At 38.5% G+C, this 18,377-nt stretch overlaps 1 protein-coding gene across 1 annotated transcript in view; it reads left to right on the forward strand.

The window, feature by feature from the left end:
- Positions 1 to 11,317: 11,317 nt before the first annotated feature.
- LOC134801014 (cilia- and flagella-associated protein 58-like) overlaps positions 11,318 to 18,377 on the forward strand; it is a 38,267-nt gene continuing 31,207 nt past the window's right edge. The window contains exons 1-4 of the mRNA XM_063773514.1: positions 11,318 to 11,475; positions 11,818 to 11,946; positions 15,632 to 15,725; positions 16,442 to 16,577. Coding sequence (XP_063629584.1) covers positions 11,392 to 11,475; positions 11,818 to 11,946; positions 15,632 to 15,725; positions 16,442 to 16,577 — 443 coding nt within the window. The 5' untranslated portion in view covers positions 11,318 to 11,391. The remainder of the gene's footprint in view (positions 11,476 to 11,817; positions 11,947 to 15,631; positions 15,726 to 16,441; positions 16,578 to 18,377) is intronic.

The following is an 18,377-nucleotide window of genomic DNA, read 5'->3' on the forward strand; positions in this document are numbered from 1 at the left end:
TAACCATATTTTTCGGATTATTTTCTACTCCAAATGTAGGACTCAGTTGTGTATTTAGGTAACGACTTCGTATTATTAGATTGCCCAATTAGAAATGAAATAATTAACAAAGAACAAAAAATACCGTTTTCGTTCCCATACAAAAAATACCGCTATCCGACCCCTTTCAAGTGATACAAATACTGGAAGATCATTCGTAATAATTGATTAGAATAAATAATAATGATGTCTAGGTATGTAGGTATCATAATTAGAGTTAGACCAAAAAAAGTCTACAACGATTTTGATAGCATACGCAGTGCAAGTGTTATTTATACGTCATAATTTCATCGAAGTTTGACGTTTAAAATAAGTTAAAATAACACTTGCACTGACTGTGCTATCAGAATCGTACACTGTAGACTTATCTTAATCTAACTCTATGCCTATACAGAACACTTGGAAGGAATCCGTAGGATTTAAACCACGCATTCCTGGGACCGAAAGAAACGAAAAAAACCGGACAAGTGCGAGGCGCCTGCCGGGGGTTCCGTACTTTTTAGTATTTGTTGTCATAGCGGCAACAGAAATACATCATCTGTGAAAATTTCAATTGTCTAGTAAGCTAGTCTATCACGGTTTTTGAGATACAGCCTGGTGACAGACAGACGGACAGGGGAGTCTTAGTAATAGTTTTTACCCTTTCGATACAGAACCCTAAAAAAGAAATAGGTACACCTATATGTCTCTCGGTCGATTTCGATTTTTTTGATTTTGTTCTTATTGAAAATGGATTAATCCCAATGGTTACTCTGAGTTATTGTTGGACCAAAGAGCGAGACAGGTAGAGGAACTCGAGCGAGTAGGCATCGTAATTGCCTGGGTCTCTAATTGGAAGTTTAATCAGGAAGACGGCGCTTAGGTCAATCAGACTGCGATTTGTTAGGTGGGTTGGGAGGGGGGAGGGGGGTCAAGGATGAAGGGTAAGGGATTTTGAGTACATACATTTCAATTGACCTGTGGCCAATGGTCTTTAGAACTTTAATATAAGTGCACTTGAATTTGTAATGACATTAAATTTGGAGCTATATGGTCGATAGGCTTAGAGCATTTAGTAACTGGAGATGTCATCGCTGTCATTTTCTTTACGAAACAGTCTGCCGGTTTTTGCGGGGGACGTCTAATGTATTGCTATTTCTACATGATTTGTACGTAATGTACTAATAGCCATGTCAGTCCATACAAAAGTTTGCACAATTGTGCAAGTTTTTCGGCAGAGGGGTAAGCTCTTAAAGGCGACTCCATTAATTAAATGCTCTAAGTCGATAGGTAAATGAAAAAGCGCTCGGACCAGTAAGAGCGTGCGACTTTCAATCCGGAGGTCATGGCTTCAAACCCCGACTCGTAAAAAAGAGTTTTTCGGAACTTATGTTCGATATATCATTTGATATTTATTTGCCAGTCCCTTTTCGGGGAAGGAAAGCATCGTGAGGACCAACCCCCTGGTCTATAAATAGTTTCCCCTCTGGGTTGGAAGACCAGATGGCACCATTCCTTGGGATAAGTGACCAAGTGGACCCCAGGTTCTCATGAGAGGTGGCAAAAAGCCGGGATGACACGAGGAAGATCATGATGGTTCAATGCATGTGCATGGAATTTTATTTTAGCCATCTGTCACGTTTTCCAAGGTTTTCTTTTCGACATCCGGCGGAATGGCAGCATGCATCTGAGACAGGCGTGGCTCACTCCGCGATTTCGTCGCGTCGCTACAAGTACACATGCGGCCAACACCAATTTTGGTGTCTAGCCATAGTAGTTGCCGCGCACCGCTACGGAACGGACTCCTACTCGCGTTTGCGCCACCTAGCGGTCATACATATTTGTCGTAATAGACGTACTATTATTTATTCTGTGCCTCAGAACTCCGTCATAACCATTGATTACTTTGTGTCTCCAGTACAGGTATCCCTAGGACGTCCAGAAGGTCTGTGATCTGTGAAAGTCTTTGGAACCCAGTCTTATTTTTCATTGTTGATTTTATTGTATATGCGTCATGTGCGTCATGCCCTTTTCTATGAAATATTTATGAATGATTAACTGGTTCTGTTTATTACGTGGTTTAATTAACATAGAAATGGTTGTTTATAAGTTTATACGCTTGTAACTAGATCTACCGATGTAAATGGTGTAATGAACTATACAAGATACTTAATGATTTTTATTTTAATGTATGTCCATTATGTTATGTCGATATAAGATATAAGATTACGCAGAGTCCTAGTCCTAGTCTTAGTTCTGTTTCGAAGTTTCTTCCGTACAAGTCCAATATAATAAAATATGTTTGTGCATGCTCTAATGGAAAACTTTACAGTTGGTCCCATTATCATCATGTAAGGATCTGATGGGATCCCGGAGAAACCAAAAACTTCATAAATATATACACACTAGTGATTTTGGTATTTTTATACCTGCAAGTTGCCTGCAAGATGTATACTCTCGGGACATTTGGTGAAGTGGATTATGGATATGATGAAGACCGCAAAATACTGGTTTTTGATGTCGGTTCTTTATTTTCTTAAACCTCTATTTTAATCAAAACATTCCTCTTATTCTGACACCACGCTACAAATAGACAGAGGCGTATTTACCCTAGGGCCATCCGGGCCATGGCCCGGGGCGCCAACCCCCGGGGGCGGCATATGCCGCCCCTGGCGGATTGCATTTTGTTTTTCTTCCTTGACTTCAGGGGCGGCGAAACGTATTGGCCCGGGGCGCAAAATTTCAAAATACGCGCCTGCAAATAGAAAAACACTTTATATCATCTTCAGTTCAGCTTTCTACGTTGTTCCCTAAGAGTTCTTTTTTCTGACATAACGAGTGCGGTACATTTTATGCTTAGTAATTTTAATCATCGACTTAAAACTAGTGTCCGACCGAAGGTTCGGTTTCGGTTTCGGTTTCGGCCAGTTTCGGCCAAAAAATCATGTTTCGGCTATAGTTTCGGTTTCGGCCAAAAAACGGCCGAACCTTTCGGCCGGGCCGAAACTTACGAAATGGTACTTCGTACTATGAAGCTAAACTAAACAAAGACCAAAAGTTGGGGAAAAAGTAGGACAACAATATTAATATGTACCTACATATACTGATTCATGTATAGGTACAGTAATTAATTGGTTTATTATCAAAACACAATTCCACTAATGAGGGCACCATTATATTTATATTGTTTTTTTATATTTATTTATTTAATAAAGTGCAAGCTTACAGTACTACACCAATTCACTTACACACTAGAAAAATATATACATGTCAGAAACATTCCAAAAAAACACTAGACGCAGTCTTAAGAGGCTGTTAATACCTATAACGTGCACACTGTCTAATTGTATCGGAGTTAATGAGATAGCACTGTCGCATGTTAAATACTGGGCCTGGGCAAAGGAATAATAAGAAAACTCATCATCTTCCTCGCGTAATCCCGGAATTTTTGCCACGGCTCATGGGAGCCTGAGGTCCAATTGACAACTAATCCCAAGAATTGGCGTAGGCACTAGTTTTTACGAAAGCGACTGCCATCAGACTGACCTTCGAACCCAGAGAGTAAACTAGGCCTTATTGGGACTAGATGCGATGTTTTTCCTTCACCGAAAAGCAAATAGTAGTTCCGAAAAACTCATTGGTACGAGCCGGGGTTTATACCTGCGACCTTCGGATTGAAAGTCGCACGCTCTTACCGCTAGGCCACCAGCGCTCAAGGAAATATCTCGCTTTTTAATACAATGGACATTGGTTGGAGTCTGTGCTCAACTACTTATCCTGAAGCCTGAAGCGCGGCTTTGACTTCACATGAAACATGATGAAAGTTCGCCTCACTGGGACACTTCGGACGTTTAAGCCCAGGTGAAGATCGGTACCCGGCCTTGCGATATTTTAACAAAAAATTCCGCGCTCGCTGCGCTCGCGTTTTTGGTTGACCCTGTATCTACATGTTAGCTTGACTGGTGAATGAATAGAGTTAGACTAAGAAAATTATGCAATTATTTTGATAGCATACGCAGTGTTAAGTGCAAATGTTATTTATACGTCATAATTTCATAGAAGTTTTGACGTTTAAAATAACACTTGCACTACGTGTGTTATCAAAATCGTTGCAGAATTGGTCACCTTGGTCTAACTCTAATAATTTTCTTAAAAAACTGCTTAAGTAACATCAATTTCAAGGACATTGGGTGTTGACAGCCCCATAATATGGGTGTAAAAGCGGTTTTATGACATTTTTTCAACGATTTTAACAAGTCTACAAAAGGTTCGGTTTCGGTTTCGGTTTCGGCCGAAACTAGAGCCAGAGCCGAACATTCGGTTTCGGTTTCGGTTTCGGCAAAAAAACATGTTTCGGTCGGACACTACTTAAAACATCTAAAAAATGTATGTAAGGTAACAGCACCAGTCATGGGACATTTAAGAGGAAATTTGGAGTATTTGTGATATTTCCCTGATAAATGTAAATGGTCTACCGCTTAGCGTGTTACAAGATGAATGTCCTATCCGTCTTTCATGTTTCAGGCGTGTTGTATCAAAGATACTGCAATGAGTTTCCACATACTTAACAAATTAAAACTATGTTTTTTTTCTCCAGTCATGGACACCAAAGCTCCAGTAATGGAACCCCGGTAATGGACGTGGATCCAGTAATGGGCCCCCTATAATGGACATTGCTCTATCAGTATAAAATATTGAAATAGGGAATAAGTTATGGCAAAAAAATCAATTACTGTTATTATATAGCTTTTATCGCTGAATGTATTTTTCTTTCCACAGACAATTATTATTGTATTAGACCCATCGAGACAATTCTAATATACCCAAACACAATTAGTTAGCGTTTATCGAAGAGTTCCCATTGCCACCTCCTGTCTCCATCATCAGATCAGGTCCATGTTATCATAATATTGCATTACCATCCGATTTGCATACTTAATTACGTATACAAAATTTCAACTCAATCAGAAATTGGAAAGTGGGTCAAATTCAGCTACCAAGATTTGACCCACACTAACTAACAGGGCAAGTTAAATAAAAGTTTGGAAAAACGATATTAATTTATCCGAAGTCCGAGCATATACCTCCTGGTTGACATATTTCTAACTACATTTTACTTCTGTATTGTTTAAACATGAAATTATGGCATGGCAAGCATCATTATGTAAATTGTCCCATCATATTTAGGAGGTATGCAGCTTTACAGCTCCTATAATGGGATTGGGCCAAATACCACTATTTTTTTACATCTGTGGAGTCACAACATAGTGTGTTGTATACCTTATCTCATGGTAAATGCATTAACAAAACACATTCTAGTTTTCATCGAGTATTAATCGAACGAGCGAGCGAAGCGAACGAAGTTCTTACATTCGACTTGGGACACGCGGCTGGCTAGGGGCACGTCCCGGCATTTCGATGTTTTTAAGCTGAACTATCAGAGGATAGTTTGATACTCAAGAACTTAAGTAAATTTGTTCTAATTTAAATGAAATTGGGTAAACGTGTAGTTGAGGGCATTATATTTTAGTCATTAAATTATGAGCAGGCTCGATCATGGTATAATAATATACTCCGCCTGGTACTCCATTCCCGTCTTTTCTAGGTCACCTAACTGACACGGGCCTACGTCATCATGCGACAGCGCTATATGATAATATGCGATAGCGCTATATATAGCGGCCATGTTGTTGTGACGTAGGCCCGTGTCACTCTGGGAATGGAAGACCATGTTTTATTAGACTATGGGCTCGATCAAGGGGTTATTGAGCTAGAAGAGCTTAGAAGGCTAAAAAGCTATTTGTGAGGGGTCTTGCTATTCTGGTCATCTTTTTGCAAGAAAGTATGGTCGAGTTTGGTTTCAAATGAAAGTGCTCCGCTTGCACTTTTATAATATCGTTTTTAAATTTACCATTTTGAAATAATTAGCAAGATGAAAATAACATTTTCCTCCATATCTCCGTCATTACTGGACTAATTTTGAAGATTATTTTTTTGATTGTATGTATATGCATACAAATTGCTCCCGTTTTTATGGGTAATCCTCACAGAACCGAACTGCTATCAGAGAAGTGGGTTCGTGAGGCTAAAACTGCGAACCTTGCAGAAACGAAATGCTACCTACTATAATAGAAAAGTGGGTGGTTTTACCTCCTTTTCTACATAGTGCACCATCTATGTACAATAATCTTTCACCGGCCCCCATAGAAGTCGGTTTTTTTTTTCTTGAAAATTTTTTTCTACTATTTTATGTCGAACTATACGACGAGTAAGTATAGGTGCAACAAAGTCAATCGCTCTATATAATTTTTGGCAAACCGCGAGGTCTCAGTTCGGGGCGAACTACTAGTTAATTAAAATTTAATAAATAACTCACCTCTTTTAGCGAAGTTGTAGCGAATTCATAGTGGTATTTTTTTTCAGTGACACGACAACATTTGGGTTGACGCCAATTTCTTAAAAAGTAACCGAATTTATTAAAAATTCAATATGAAGCAGCTCTAGGACTCTTATTTATGATAAAAAATAGCCAGTGTTTATAAACTACTTTTAGATACTTATTTTAGAGGATTTGTGGTTTTTTGTCCCATTACCGGTTCCACGTCCATTATAGGATAACTACATAAAAAATATATATATATATATATATATATATATATAATTCGTTTGTACGGGACAGCTCATTGGATGCCCCTTTAACATTCAATAAAAGCTACCAGGAACTCGATCCCCTCTGACGTGTACAAAGGCATCATCTATGTTTGCCTGCTTGAAATGCCAAGGGCAGGATCACGCAACCCCGCCACTTTGTTTCGTCATCCCTGATATCCAGTTGCGAAGGCCGTATCCCGGTCGCAATCGATGGAAATTTATTATAATGCAATATACATATATAGTCTGTGCATACATACTTATAGAGCAATATACATAAAGAGTCGTGGAATGTATAAATAAATAAATAAATATTGGGGACATCTTACACAGATCAACCTAGCCCCAAACTAAGCAAAGCTTGTACTATGGGTGCTAGGCGACGATATACATACTTATATAGATAAATACATACTTATATACATAGAAAACACCCATGACTCAGGAACAAATATAAGTGTTCATCACACAAATAAATGCCCTTACTGGGATTCGAACCCAGGACCATCGGCTTCGCAGGCAGGGTCACAACCCACTAGGCCAGACCGGTCGTCAAATGTATGCCCCCATCATACATTCCACGACTCATTACTTTTCGAACAGACTCTATTATAATTTTATAATGCAAATTAAATAATAGGTAGGTCGGTCTAAATTATTTTCGTTGTTACGTTTTCTGTTCCTGAATCTTAAAGCCTGACCAGTAATATATGATCATTGTCAAGAGGGCGCTATTATTCTCATTTATATGGCAACAGTTCAGTATAGTCTGAACAATGTGGATTGGCAACTCGTTATTTTGACTTACATACTTATACTCGGGTGTGTAATGCTTAATATAATTATAAAAATTCGCGTTCCAAGGGTTCCGTATATTACACAATTTTTAACAATCAGTGCCAGATTAAGATATGTTGATGCCCTAAGGATTTCTAGGTGCCCCCTCTCCCTCGGGTCATCAAGATTACATTGATTTTTTGGTAAATTGAGAGAAGTTCATTGCCGCGTTACAGCTGAGAATGGAAATCAGTCACATCATTTTATCACGAAAATTGGCAGTGCCGCAGCAGTAATGTTGCAACAGAGTACCTAATGCTGTTGCAGTCGCCACCCGAATGTCACCTTTATCATAGCTTAGAAAGTAATAGAAACGCGAGCGAAGCGAGCGCGGAGATTTTTCGATATAAAAACGCAATATGATAGACAGTTGTAAATTTTTACTTTTAGTATGGAAATCAGTCACATCATTTTATCACGGAAGTTGACAGTACTGCAGCAGTAACGTTGCAACAGAGTAATGATGCTGCAGTCGCCACCCGAATGTCACCTTTACCATACCTTATAAAGTTATTGAAAACGCGAGCGAAGCGAGCGCGAACATTTTTCGATATAAAAAACGCAATTTTACTTTTAGTCCCAACCAGGCGCGAATCCAGGATTTCATACAGAGAAGGGATAGGACAGTTTTCTATCAGCCTAGCTTCGCATAGGGCTCGATATTTCTTAGGCTTCGATATTCGAGGTTGTTTTCATGCATAAAATATGCAAGAAAGCAGAGCTTGGAATTGAATTGGCGAAGTGTGAGAAAGGCAGTAGGCCTAGCTGCGAAAGAGGAAAGCTTGGATTTGGATCCACGCCCAAGTGTAATTAAGGCAGAAGGCCTCGCATAAGACCTAACGCCGAACCGCAAAAGAGTGGGTTGAAATCGAATCTATGCATGTAATCACGACTCTTCTACTGCTACCGATTGTTTCCCAAAGAATTACGCGCCATTATTTTTGCAAATTAGCTTTTGGACAGCTAAAAAAAATCGTGTGGTAAAAACGATGTGTCTGTCCCTAATTTTAAAATTTGTTCACCTTTTTCAACCTGGCATTTTGGTGCCCCTCCTGAACGTGGTGCCCTAAGCACGTGCTTGTTTTGCTTATTGGTTACAAAGTCTTTATTAATTCAACCATTAAAGTCGACGAGTACAAAAAACTTTAAGCTAACATTATTTTTAATTTGACCTTACAATTACTCGTAAGATAATAATGATTTATTTACATACAATATATATACAGTGGTACTACTAAACGAAATTAATAACTAAGTAGGTAAGACCGTTAAATATTTAAAATGATTATCTTATCAGAAAATTATCACCAATTACTCTAAGAAAACTACTACTCTAAGTAATCCGGCACTGTTAACAATGTATTTTTTATGTGAAACGTAAGTGAAATCTCTTTAAAAAATCCGTATGGGTCGGATTAAAAACTGTAATTAAGTCCGACTCACGCTTGACTGTACATTTCTAATAGGTTTTCCTGTCATCTATAGGTATAGATCTATTTTATGTATTTTTTTCAAAATTTTAGACCTAGTAGTTTCGGAGATAGGGGGGGGGGGGTGGTCATTTTTTGCCTATTTTCTTGAATAACTTCTAAACTGTTCATCATTCGTAAATTATTTGAAATCCTTACAATAAGCTCTTTCATTTGATATCTAACATGATATAGTTTGAAAAAATTTTTTTTTTCATTCTTTCATTTACCCCCCAAAAGTGGCCCCCATGTTTAAAATTCATTTGTTTACGTTACATGTCCGTATTCGGGTCACAAACTTACATATGTGTACCAAATTTCAACTTGATTGGTCCAGTAGTTCCGGAGAAAATCGGCTGTGACAGACGGACAGACAGACAGACAGACAGACAGACAGACAGACAGACGCACGAGTGATCCTATAAGGGTTCTGTTGTTTCCTTTTGAGGTACGGAACCCTAAAAACCATCATACATTTGTTATAATGCCACTTGATATATTATTGTATGTTATAATGTAATTTTTATTATACGTTTCCTTTAATATATTGTGATTTCATCTAAACTGTCATTGATATAATGCCTAATGTAATATAATTTTCAAATAGTATAAAGACATATTTTATAATGACATTTGTTATATTATATTTTTGTATAACGTAATACTTCATACAATTTTCTCAAGTATAAATACATATATTGTATAACATTTTTTGTCATATTTCATTTACTGGTAACGTATAGTTTTTATAATTTTTATAACTAGTACGCAGACCTACTGCTTTTGCTAGCTATTTTATTCTAGTGAGGTCGCAGTTCTAACCTAACCTAACCAATTTTTTCACGGTTTTCGTTCTGCGGGGCCGCAGTTCAAACCTAACCTAAACCCTTTTTTTCCTAGAGTATTTTATTCTACGGAGGGTCAAAGTTCTAACCTAACCTAACCCTCCTTTTGTTAGGTAGTTATCCGTTTATGCGGAGTGGCAGTTCCAACCTAACCTAACCCATTTATGTCATGCAACTATTATGCCACATAAATAATTATGTGATGTCTCTTGTTATAACAAGTAATATGCTTTAGAGTATGTAAGAATTATGGCAATGTATATTAAACGAAGAGTAAATATACCTTATGACCATTATACCAACAATAACATTATGTATACCGTTAATTAGGTATTACGGTAGTATGCCATTTATTACGTTATTCAAAATAATGATATATCAAACTATAATATATGAAAAGTAATTATAACAAATGTAATGCACCCCTTATACTCACTCTAATCATAATCAGTATCCAAATATTCGGTGTTCACATTTTTTTATTGTCGGTTTTTACCGTATAAAATTCATGTATTTTCTTACGCGTCACACATAGATCAAAATTACCTTACTTAGGGTCTGCTACATTGTCAATGAATAAAATTGATCGTCTCCAAAGCCCATAGCAAAGAGAATAGAGTGTATAGAGAGTTATTGTCACTGTAAATTGATTGCGATCTATCGACACAAGATTAAAACTAAAAATGAAAATCTATGTTATGTATATCTTTGCCCATAGTAAATATTTTTCAAACACATCTTTGTTACTGTACTTAAGTATTTCCTCGCTTATGTATAACGTATAACATAACACTACAATAACCAAGTCGTAATAACCAGACTATAATGACATTTTGATTTGTTTACCTGTCAGCTCTGATGTTAATTTGGAAATGTTTCGTAGCGAAATAGTTTAATTTCCCGAACGGTTCTTTTCCAGCAGTTTATTATTTACATTATTTACAATGTTTCGCTCTTGATTATGTATAGTTTTGGCCATTTTTTGCAATGACCTTTTATTTACTTACATCTATGATTTTTTGTCATTTATTATTTAATATTCAACACTTAAGTATTATTCAAGTAAACCGCCACAATGACACTGACAGCAGTGACAACCTATCATTAAAATTATTGCCAGTGTAAGAAATTAGTTCCAATGAAATTCCGCAACATGGCGCATGATCATATATTATTAATGGTCAGGCTTTAGACAAGACACCAGAAAGTCCTAACCGTCACGGTTTTCCCTCAATTTTCTCCCAAATAGGTGGCACCCCAAATTGTCAACAAAACTTCCCAACACCGAAAAGTCCTAACCGTCACGGTTTTCCCTCCATTTGCACCCTTTTCTACTCGTATTCTTTGTCCTACTTTCTATTCGAAATGACCTAAAGAAACCTTAATAATATTTACCGCAATTTTAATTCTTATGGCACTTACAATAAGCAACATATCACTGACTTCTGTCGCTGAAGTTTGCGTAGAGACGCCGTTACCAAGACAACAGCAAAACAATTCAGTCACACCACGCCTTTTATATCAGCTTTTTATTGTTTACTTGGAAGTTTTTGATACCGTAGAGGAAAACCATGGAAGATGAAGAGGAGGAGGGATTCGGAGCGGCGATCACCATTGCCTCGGAATGTACGGAGGCGGAAAAAGAGTTCGAGAAAGTAAGTTTGCTGGTGTTCTGAAATCCGAGTCTCAAGGCGGGATTTCCACCAGTGCGCGGCCTCGTGCGGCAATAATGCTTATGCCGGACAGTGCCGCGCTGCATTGTTGGAACGCCTTCAGAGGGGTTTTTATTCTCAAATGGTTAATTCAAGCCCACCACGCTACGTGAGCGTGAGGAAACCTGCATGCCATCAGCGAAGAAATTCAAAGGCTTAATGTAAATTCTCGAACCCGTATTGGGCCAGCGTGTGGACTATACCTCAAAACCTCTATCGCATTCGAGGCCTGTACGACTTAATACATTTGTGTGATAATGTCGTATAATATTTATTTATTATCAGGTGTTGGAAGACATGCGGGAAGCCGAAGGCCTCAAGATGTACTCGGATGTGTACACGAAGCTTTACGACTCCTACTGCCAGCTGAAAGATGATAAGAACAAGAACATGGCTGAAATCGAGGCCTACAAGGTTAGTGACATGCCTACAGTATTATCTTTTGTGTATAGCAGTGATGCGACTGAAATATTAAGGCCCCGTGGCTCTATCCGACTCTCACTGAGCGTTGTAAGCGTGAGCGAGATGGCTTTGCGTGCCCGCGATCGGAGATATTAAGTAACCCATTGCCTTATATTGCCTTGACGAAACGGGCTTGATAGTTTCGTTCGTTACAGGATTAAATTTAAGAGGTCTAAGTAAAATTCTCACTTGTAAATTGATATTTGACAGAATTTAATTTATCAAGGCTATCTATTCTGTGCCTCTCCTTTCAATAGAGAGGCACAAAAAGAAATCCTCTGCCCAGCCTCTGTTATTTATACAAGTTCGCTGTTGTCATATGTATTTGTAGTTTATAATATAATGAGTGGGATTTACATTTCAGTTATTTATAATAGTTAGGGAGGCGAGGTAGCTAAATGGCGTAATTCAACGGCGCCGTCGAGACCTATCAAAATCGAAAGATAAAATAATTTCGAAAAGAAAAGCTCCTATGGCAAAAACCATTTTAGCGGTGGGTTTAGCGTGTACGGTTTTTCAAAAATGTTAAAAAAAACAGTTACTTGGGCATTCTCGAGCGCGTCAGATATTCATACTACGTATGCCCCGAGTGCCTCTGATAACAACGGTATACTAATCTGCCGGTTTGCGTGGTGGGGGTAGGCATATAAAGTAGTCAAAAATGCAAAAAAAAAAAAATTTACTCGAGCGCGTCAGATTTTCGGAAGGGGTGTTAAGTAGGCCCCAAGGAAGCTTCCTTTAAAAAAACTGACGATTTCGGCGTGACGATAAGTTACGATGAATTTTTGAAAATGCAAAAAAAAAAAGTTTTTTTGAAATACTCGAGCGCGTCAGATTTTCATAGGGGAGGTTTATCTCGGTATCCTGAAAGCATATTTTTTTAATCTGACAAAAATGTTGGTGGGTTCTCTTAATCTGACCGAAAAAGGTTTTTTGGTTTCTTTTTTTTCCTTTCTTTCTTCTTGATAAAACGGGGAATTTAAGAATGACAATAAAATTACCTTTTTTGTTTATTTAAACTTTTTTTTTTGTAAAATGTATCGTTCGCGACTTATATGCCGCAACGCGTTCTTAGGAAGACGAAATGGCTCCTCCACACTTCCGGTCATGCGGAAACCGGCAGATTTTGTATTTTTAGTAAGTTTTAGATTATATACTTCAAAATAAAAAATAAAAAAATCGCGCTCGAGAATGCCGGATTAACGTTTTTTTTTTACAAGTTCGCGACCCTATAACTCGGCGGCGTCAAGGACTTATCGTCAGATTAGTTAAATTGAGTCTTTAAACACTAAAATCAACCCCCAATATCTTAATCTGAGGCGCTCGAGTATTTCAGACTATCCATTTTTTTTTACTAATCTGATCGTCTATCCTAGGCGCGCGTCACTACATATAGAGCTAAATACTTTACAAGGTTGTTCTATTCGGTCTAAGGTAAGTATCTCTCATATCTTAAACTGCCACGCTCGAGTATTGCCGAAAATTCCCCTATTCGCCTCCCTAACTATAATCAATAACAGCAACTAGTGCCGAAATGTCTACACAAGTGGCATGCCGAAATGTCTAGACAACGAATGGGTTGCTTAACCTTGTGAATTAAAAGGAATTCCGGCAGGTCATAATCATATTATTCATAATAAAAGTTTATTAGAAGCTCCCAATATATAGGTACAGTCACCTGCAATAATACATTTCTCATTCGATGGCCGCAAAAATATCGCTCTTATGACTCTTCAAATAAAACGCGTCAGATATTTTTGCGGCCATCATTGTGTAACTTATTATTGCAGGTGACTGTACAGTTGAATACAGCTACACGTTCGTACGTTTCCGTGAAAATACGAAGGAAAATAATTATGCACTAAATCTGTACTATGTCTACTTATTCTACATCTGTAAATATAGACGGCTTCCTACTAAAAAGTACCCTGTGGCAACAAGTCCGCCTTTTTGCATTTACACTTTCTTTTGAGCAATAAAAAAAAAATTCAGCCTATAACGTCCCACTGCTGAGCACAGGCCTCCTCTCACGCGCGAGGAAAAAAAATAGATACATATCACAGAACTAGTTATAAGGTTATATATACATACGAGTATACATAGTATTCCGTGATAAATATGCATTTTACTTCTCCTTGGTCGTACCTATCTGACACCCGATATTTAAAGTTTAATTTAAATCAAACCCGAATAGGTATAGTCTAGCCTTCAGTTCTTCACCTTCAGTCTAGAATCTAGCTAGATAATTAGCTGAGGCCAATTCTAGCTTCTTAGCAGACTTTTGAATTAACTAGTTTTAACTAGATAACCCCGTGTTAATGTTTTTCTAGTGTACAGTAATTAATATATGCATAATACAAAACAGGAAATATGCTTTTTTTATTGAACTGTCTCGAGCCATAGTCTATGCATGATATCACCTTATTTCGGGAAATGACAGGGTTGGCTAGTGTCTTGAAGACTTTCGAATCTTACAGACTCGCAAACCGTGAAGGTTCAAGCTTTTCTCTCTCAAACTTAGGCTTTAATGAAGGTTTTAACTCAAAAGGGGTTCGTTTAGAACCTTAACGGCTCCAGCCTTCGAGCAACACGGAAGGGAGGCGGCATTCGCACTATTTCCCCTCTGCCGAGGTACAAGATTAGCGCGTCAATCTAATCTAGCGCGGGTAATAAAACTAGTTGCACTTGGATTTTTCACTAGACCGAGTCCAGACGCGCGCGTGAACACTGCTGCACAAAAATGCCTGTTTGCTCGGTTTTTTGTCATAAAAAGAGGCCGGGGACATCAAATTTACAAAAAGAAAGTGTTACATTTCACATGTAATATTTTTGTTTACATATCATACGTTTAATTACATTCAAACACAATTATTATATTTTAGTCTCATGTAATTGTTGGATTTATCGATTTTGCTCGCTCAGTACAAATTGCGGATCGGTCGAGCGACAAATCTGACTTCTCATCTCTCAGAATACAATAACATACTTCAACGAAAATGTGTTAGTGTGCGTGTTGTGACACTTGTCACTCGTCCGTACATAAAAAGAGATCGAGGTTTGCAAGATTTGTCTTTGACGTGTGTCATTTTCTATGTATTTGTGTCGTCATTACAGATTGGATTTTGTATGTAAGTGTGTGAGAAGTGCGACTGTGTGCACCTTTCCCCCCGCGAAAAATGGCAGAAAGATTTGTACGGTGAGATATCGCTTGGGCCCCTCCCTTCCGATGTGTCGGAAGCCGGTGTTGCTCGAAGGCTCCAGCTTTTAATGTGCTTTTAGGACTATGTCTTTAAGACTCAGGCTTCATAGAGAGCTCAAGCTCTAAGAACTCGGGCCAATTGAAAGCTCAAGCCCAGCAGCTTTGGACGCTTGTGATTGTCACGAATAAATGCCTCCTCTCTCCTCTCGAACATTTCAAGCAAGCTTATAACTTTAGGCGTTTTGGCCTTTAAGAAGTTTAAACACATCCAAAGTTAGTAGTAGTAGTAGTAGTAATCAGTGTAACCACTTTATTGTACACAACACAGGTTTACATAATATTTACAGAAATAAAGGTACAAAGGCGAACTTATCCCTGTGAGGGATCTCTAAGTAAGTGTAAGTTAAGGTATCATAACGAGAACCTGGTTGTTTGTAGACGAAGATGGGCCGCTTCGACGATACAATCGCAGACTACATGGCAGAGATCAGCGAGGCCAACCAGACAATCGAGAAACTGCGTCAGGATATCGGTAAGTATGAAAACTGCTGGCCGAAAGGTGTCGTGTTTCGGAGGTTCCGGGGCAAACTGCCGAATCCGACACAAGACCAGATGCAACGGAGCCACGCCGTTTTGTCGCCTAAATGTGTTTATTTTTATGTTTATAAAATACATATGTATGTTAGTATGTAAGGTAAGTATTTCTAATATGGGCCTTGTTGCCTGATTTAAATTTCTAAAATAAAATAAAATAAATATTCCACAAAAAGATCTACTTTATCGGGCACGTGACGCAGATCGTATTTAGCTACCTTAATAACCTGCAGAAATGTGCATTATATACCGTTGAATTTAAAGCTAAGTTATCAAATGTTATCATGCCAAATATTGGCTTCTTAGCTTAGTTAAAAGAGTTACAAATAAATAGCGTCACGTGCCCAGCACTTTTCTGGAACGCTCCTGTAGCGTGTGCACTAAATAGCTAAGTTATTTACCTGTGATGATACTGTGGTCTACCTAGGGTTTCTACCTAGCGAAAAATTTCCAAAATGCAAATCCTTTCTCGTGGAATTTCTTAAGTCTCCCGAGCGTCGGCGTCTAGTGAACTCTGGCTGCTGCTTGACGCATCGTTGGCACAAAGACTGTGCATCGATTTTCCACTGCGCTACGCCGACGTTCAAAAAGACGCTAGTGTGGGTTGGCCCAAAAAATATTTACAACTGATTGTACCTATCTATCGTTTAATAGATGAGGCCCGAGCGTTGGCGGACGCGATGCATGTCCGTGAGCTCGCTAGCGTGGAGTCTCTGGAGACTATAAAGAAGACCGTCGCCAGGCTGGACAAGGAGCTCATCGCGCTCAAGCGACAGGGCGACGATGATCCGTGAGTGTCAAGTGACAAAGTCTAACCCCCTTATACATAAAGCTTTACGGGCTTGATTTAGTTAAACTAGTAGTTCGCCCCGAACTGAGAACTCGCGGTTTGCCAAAAATTATATAGAGCGATTGACTTTGTTGATTTAGATTTCATTTATTTGCAAAAAACATGGTACAGTGGTTCTTATGCTATTGTTATTATTAGATAACACATGATTAACTACATAGTAGCATGCAAATTTACACCTTAAACTCTAGGACATACAACACATTAATCAAAATAGACAGGTATATACAACACAATTCAAATGTCAATTCTAAAGCTAAGAGATTTTATTAATTAAAGGAACCGTCAATTTAAAATTTCATGAATATTATACAAGGTTTGTCCATGTAGCCATTTATAGAGCCTTGGTTTTAGTGCTTTGGCATTCAACGCTTTAAGGTGATCAGGCAATTTGTTAAAAAGCTTAACACACATTGCACCTACTTACTCGTATAGTTTGACATAAAATAGTAGATAGTAATTTTCAAGAAAAAAAAACGACTTCTATGGGGGCCGGTGAAAGATTATTGTACATAGATGGTGCACTATGTAGAAAAGGAGGTAAAATCACCCACTTTTCTAGTAGGTAGCATTTCGTTTCTGTAAGGTTCGCAGTTTTAGCCTCACGAACCCACTTCTCTGATAGCAGTTCGGTTCTGTGAGGATTGCAGTTCTAACCTAATCTAACCCACTTTTTTCGGTTCTGTGAGGATCGCAGTTCAAACCTAACCTAACCCACTTAACGGCGCGTGCGGTGCGGTGTACGGGGGTTTGAGCGGGAGGGGCTAGTAAGTTTTGGCATCATTATACTTTATACCTACATTCTATGGTAGGTAATCAGTGGTTTATTTAGCTTAGGTATCAGTGGTTTTCCAGGTCAAGGTCCGAGTCCGGGTCCGAGTCCGGGTCCGGATCCAGTTCCGGGTCCAGGACCAGGTTCAGGTCGAGGTCCAGGTCTAGGTCTTAGTCCAGGTCCAAGTCCAGGTCCAAGTCCGGGTCCAGGTCCGGGTTCAGGTCCAGATAAGAGCCCGGATCTCTATACGCATGCCTTTAAGATTTGAGGAGTTCCCTCGATTCCTCATGGATACCATCATCAGACCTCGAGCTTGACAAAAATGTGGCTTAAAAACTTAATTTGCTTATCAAACATTTAACGAAGAGGACAAATCGCCAAACGTGAACTATGCGTCGTTGAAGAGTTCCGTTCTGATCATCATCAGCAGTTCCACTTCATCAAATGTCACTTTTTTGAATGTATATGCTTGATTTGTTGATAAAACACATAAATCACTATATGTATGCCTTTAAGATTTGAGGAGTTCCCTTGATTCCTCATGGATCCCATCATCAGAACTGGGTTTTGACAAAAACGGGACCAATCTGTATGCATATACATACAATCAAAAAATAATTTTCAAAATCGGTCCAGTAATGACGGAGATACGGAGTAACAAGCATAAAAAAAATCACAATCGAATCTCCTCCTTTTGAGATTTGGACCTCGGTTAATAAATGAGGGCGCCACTTTCTACGTAGCTGGCACAATTTTGACGTAAAAGGCTTACACATGGCGACAATTTATAGTCTGTCAAGCCATTTCCGTCAGTAGAAAAAAGCGGCTAAAAAATGTAGGCGCGAAGGGTTATCGTCCCCTAGAAAATTTGAATATCGCGCCTTTTTCTACTGACAAACTTGTTTGACTGACTATAGTATGGAAATTTTAGAGTTCCATTTTATTTAATTTCTACTATTTTTATGTCC

Source organism: Cydia splendana, chromosome 21 (assembly GCF_910591565.1).
Source record: "Cydia splendana chromosome 21, ilCydSple1.2, whole genome shotgun sequence".
In the NCBI taxonomy this organism is placed as follows: Eukaryota; Metazoa; Arthropoda; class Insecta; order Lepidoptera; family Tortricidae; genus Cydia; species Cydia splendana.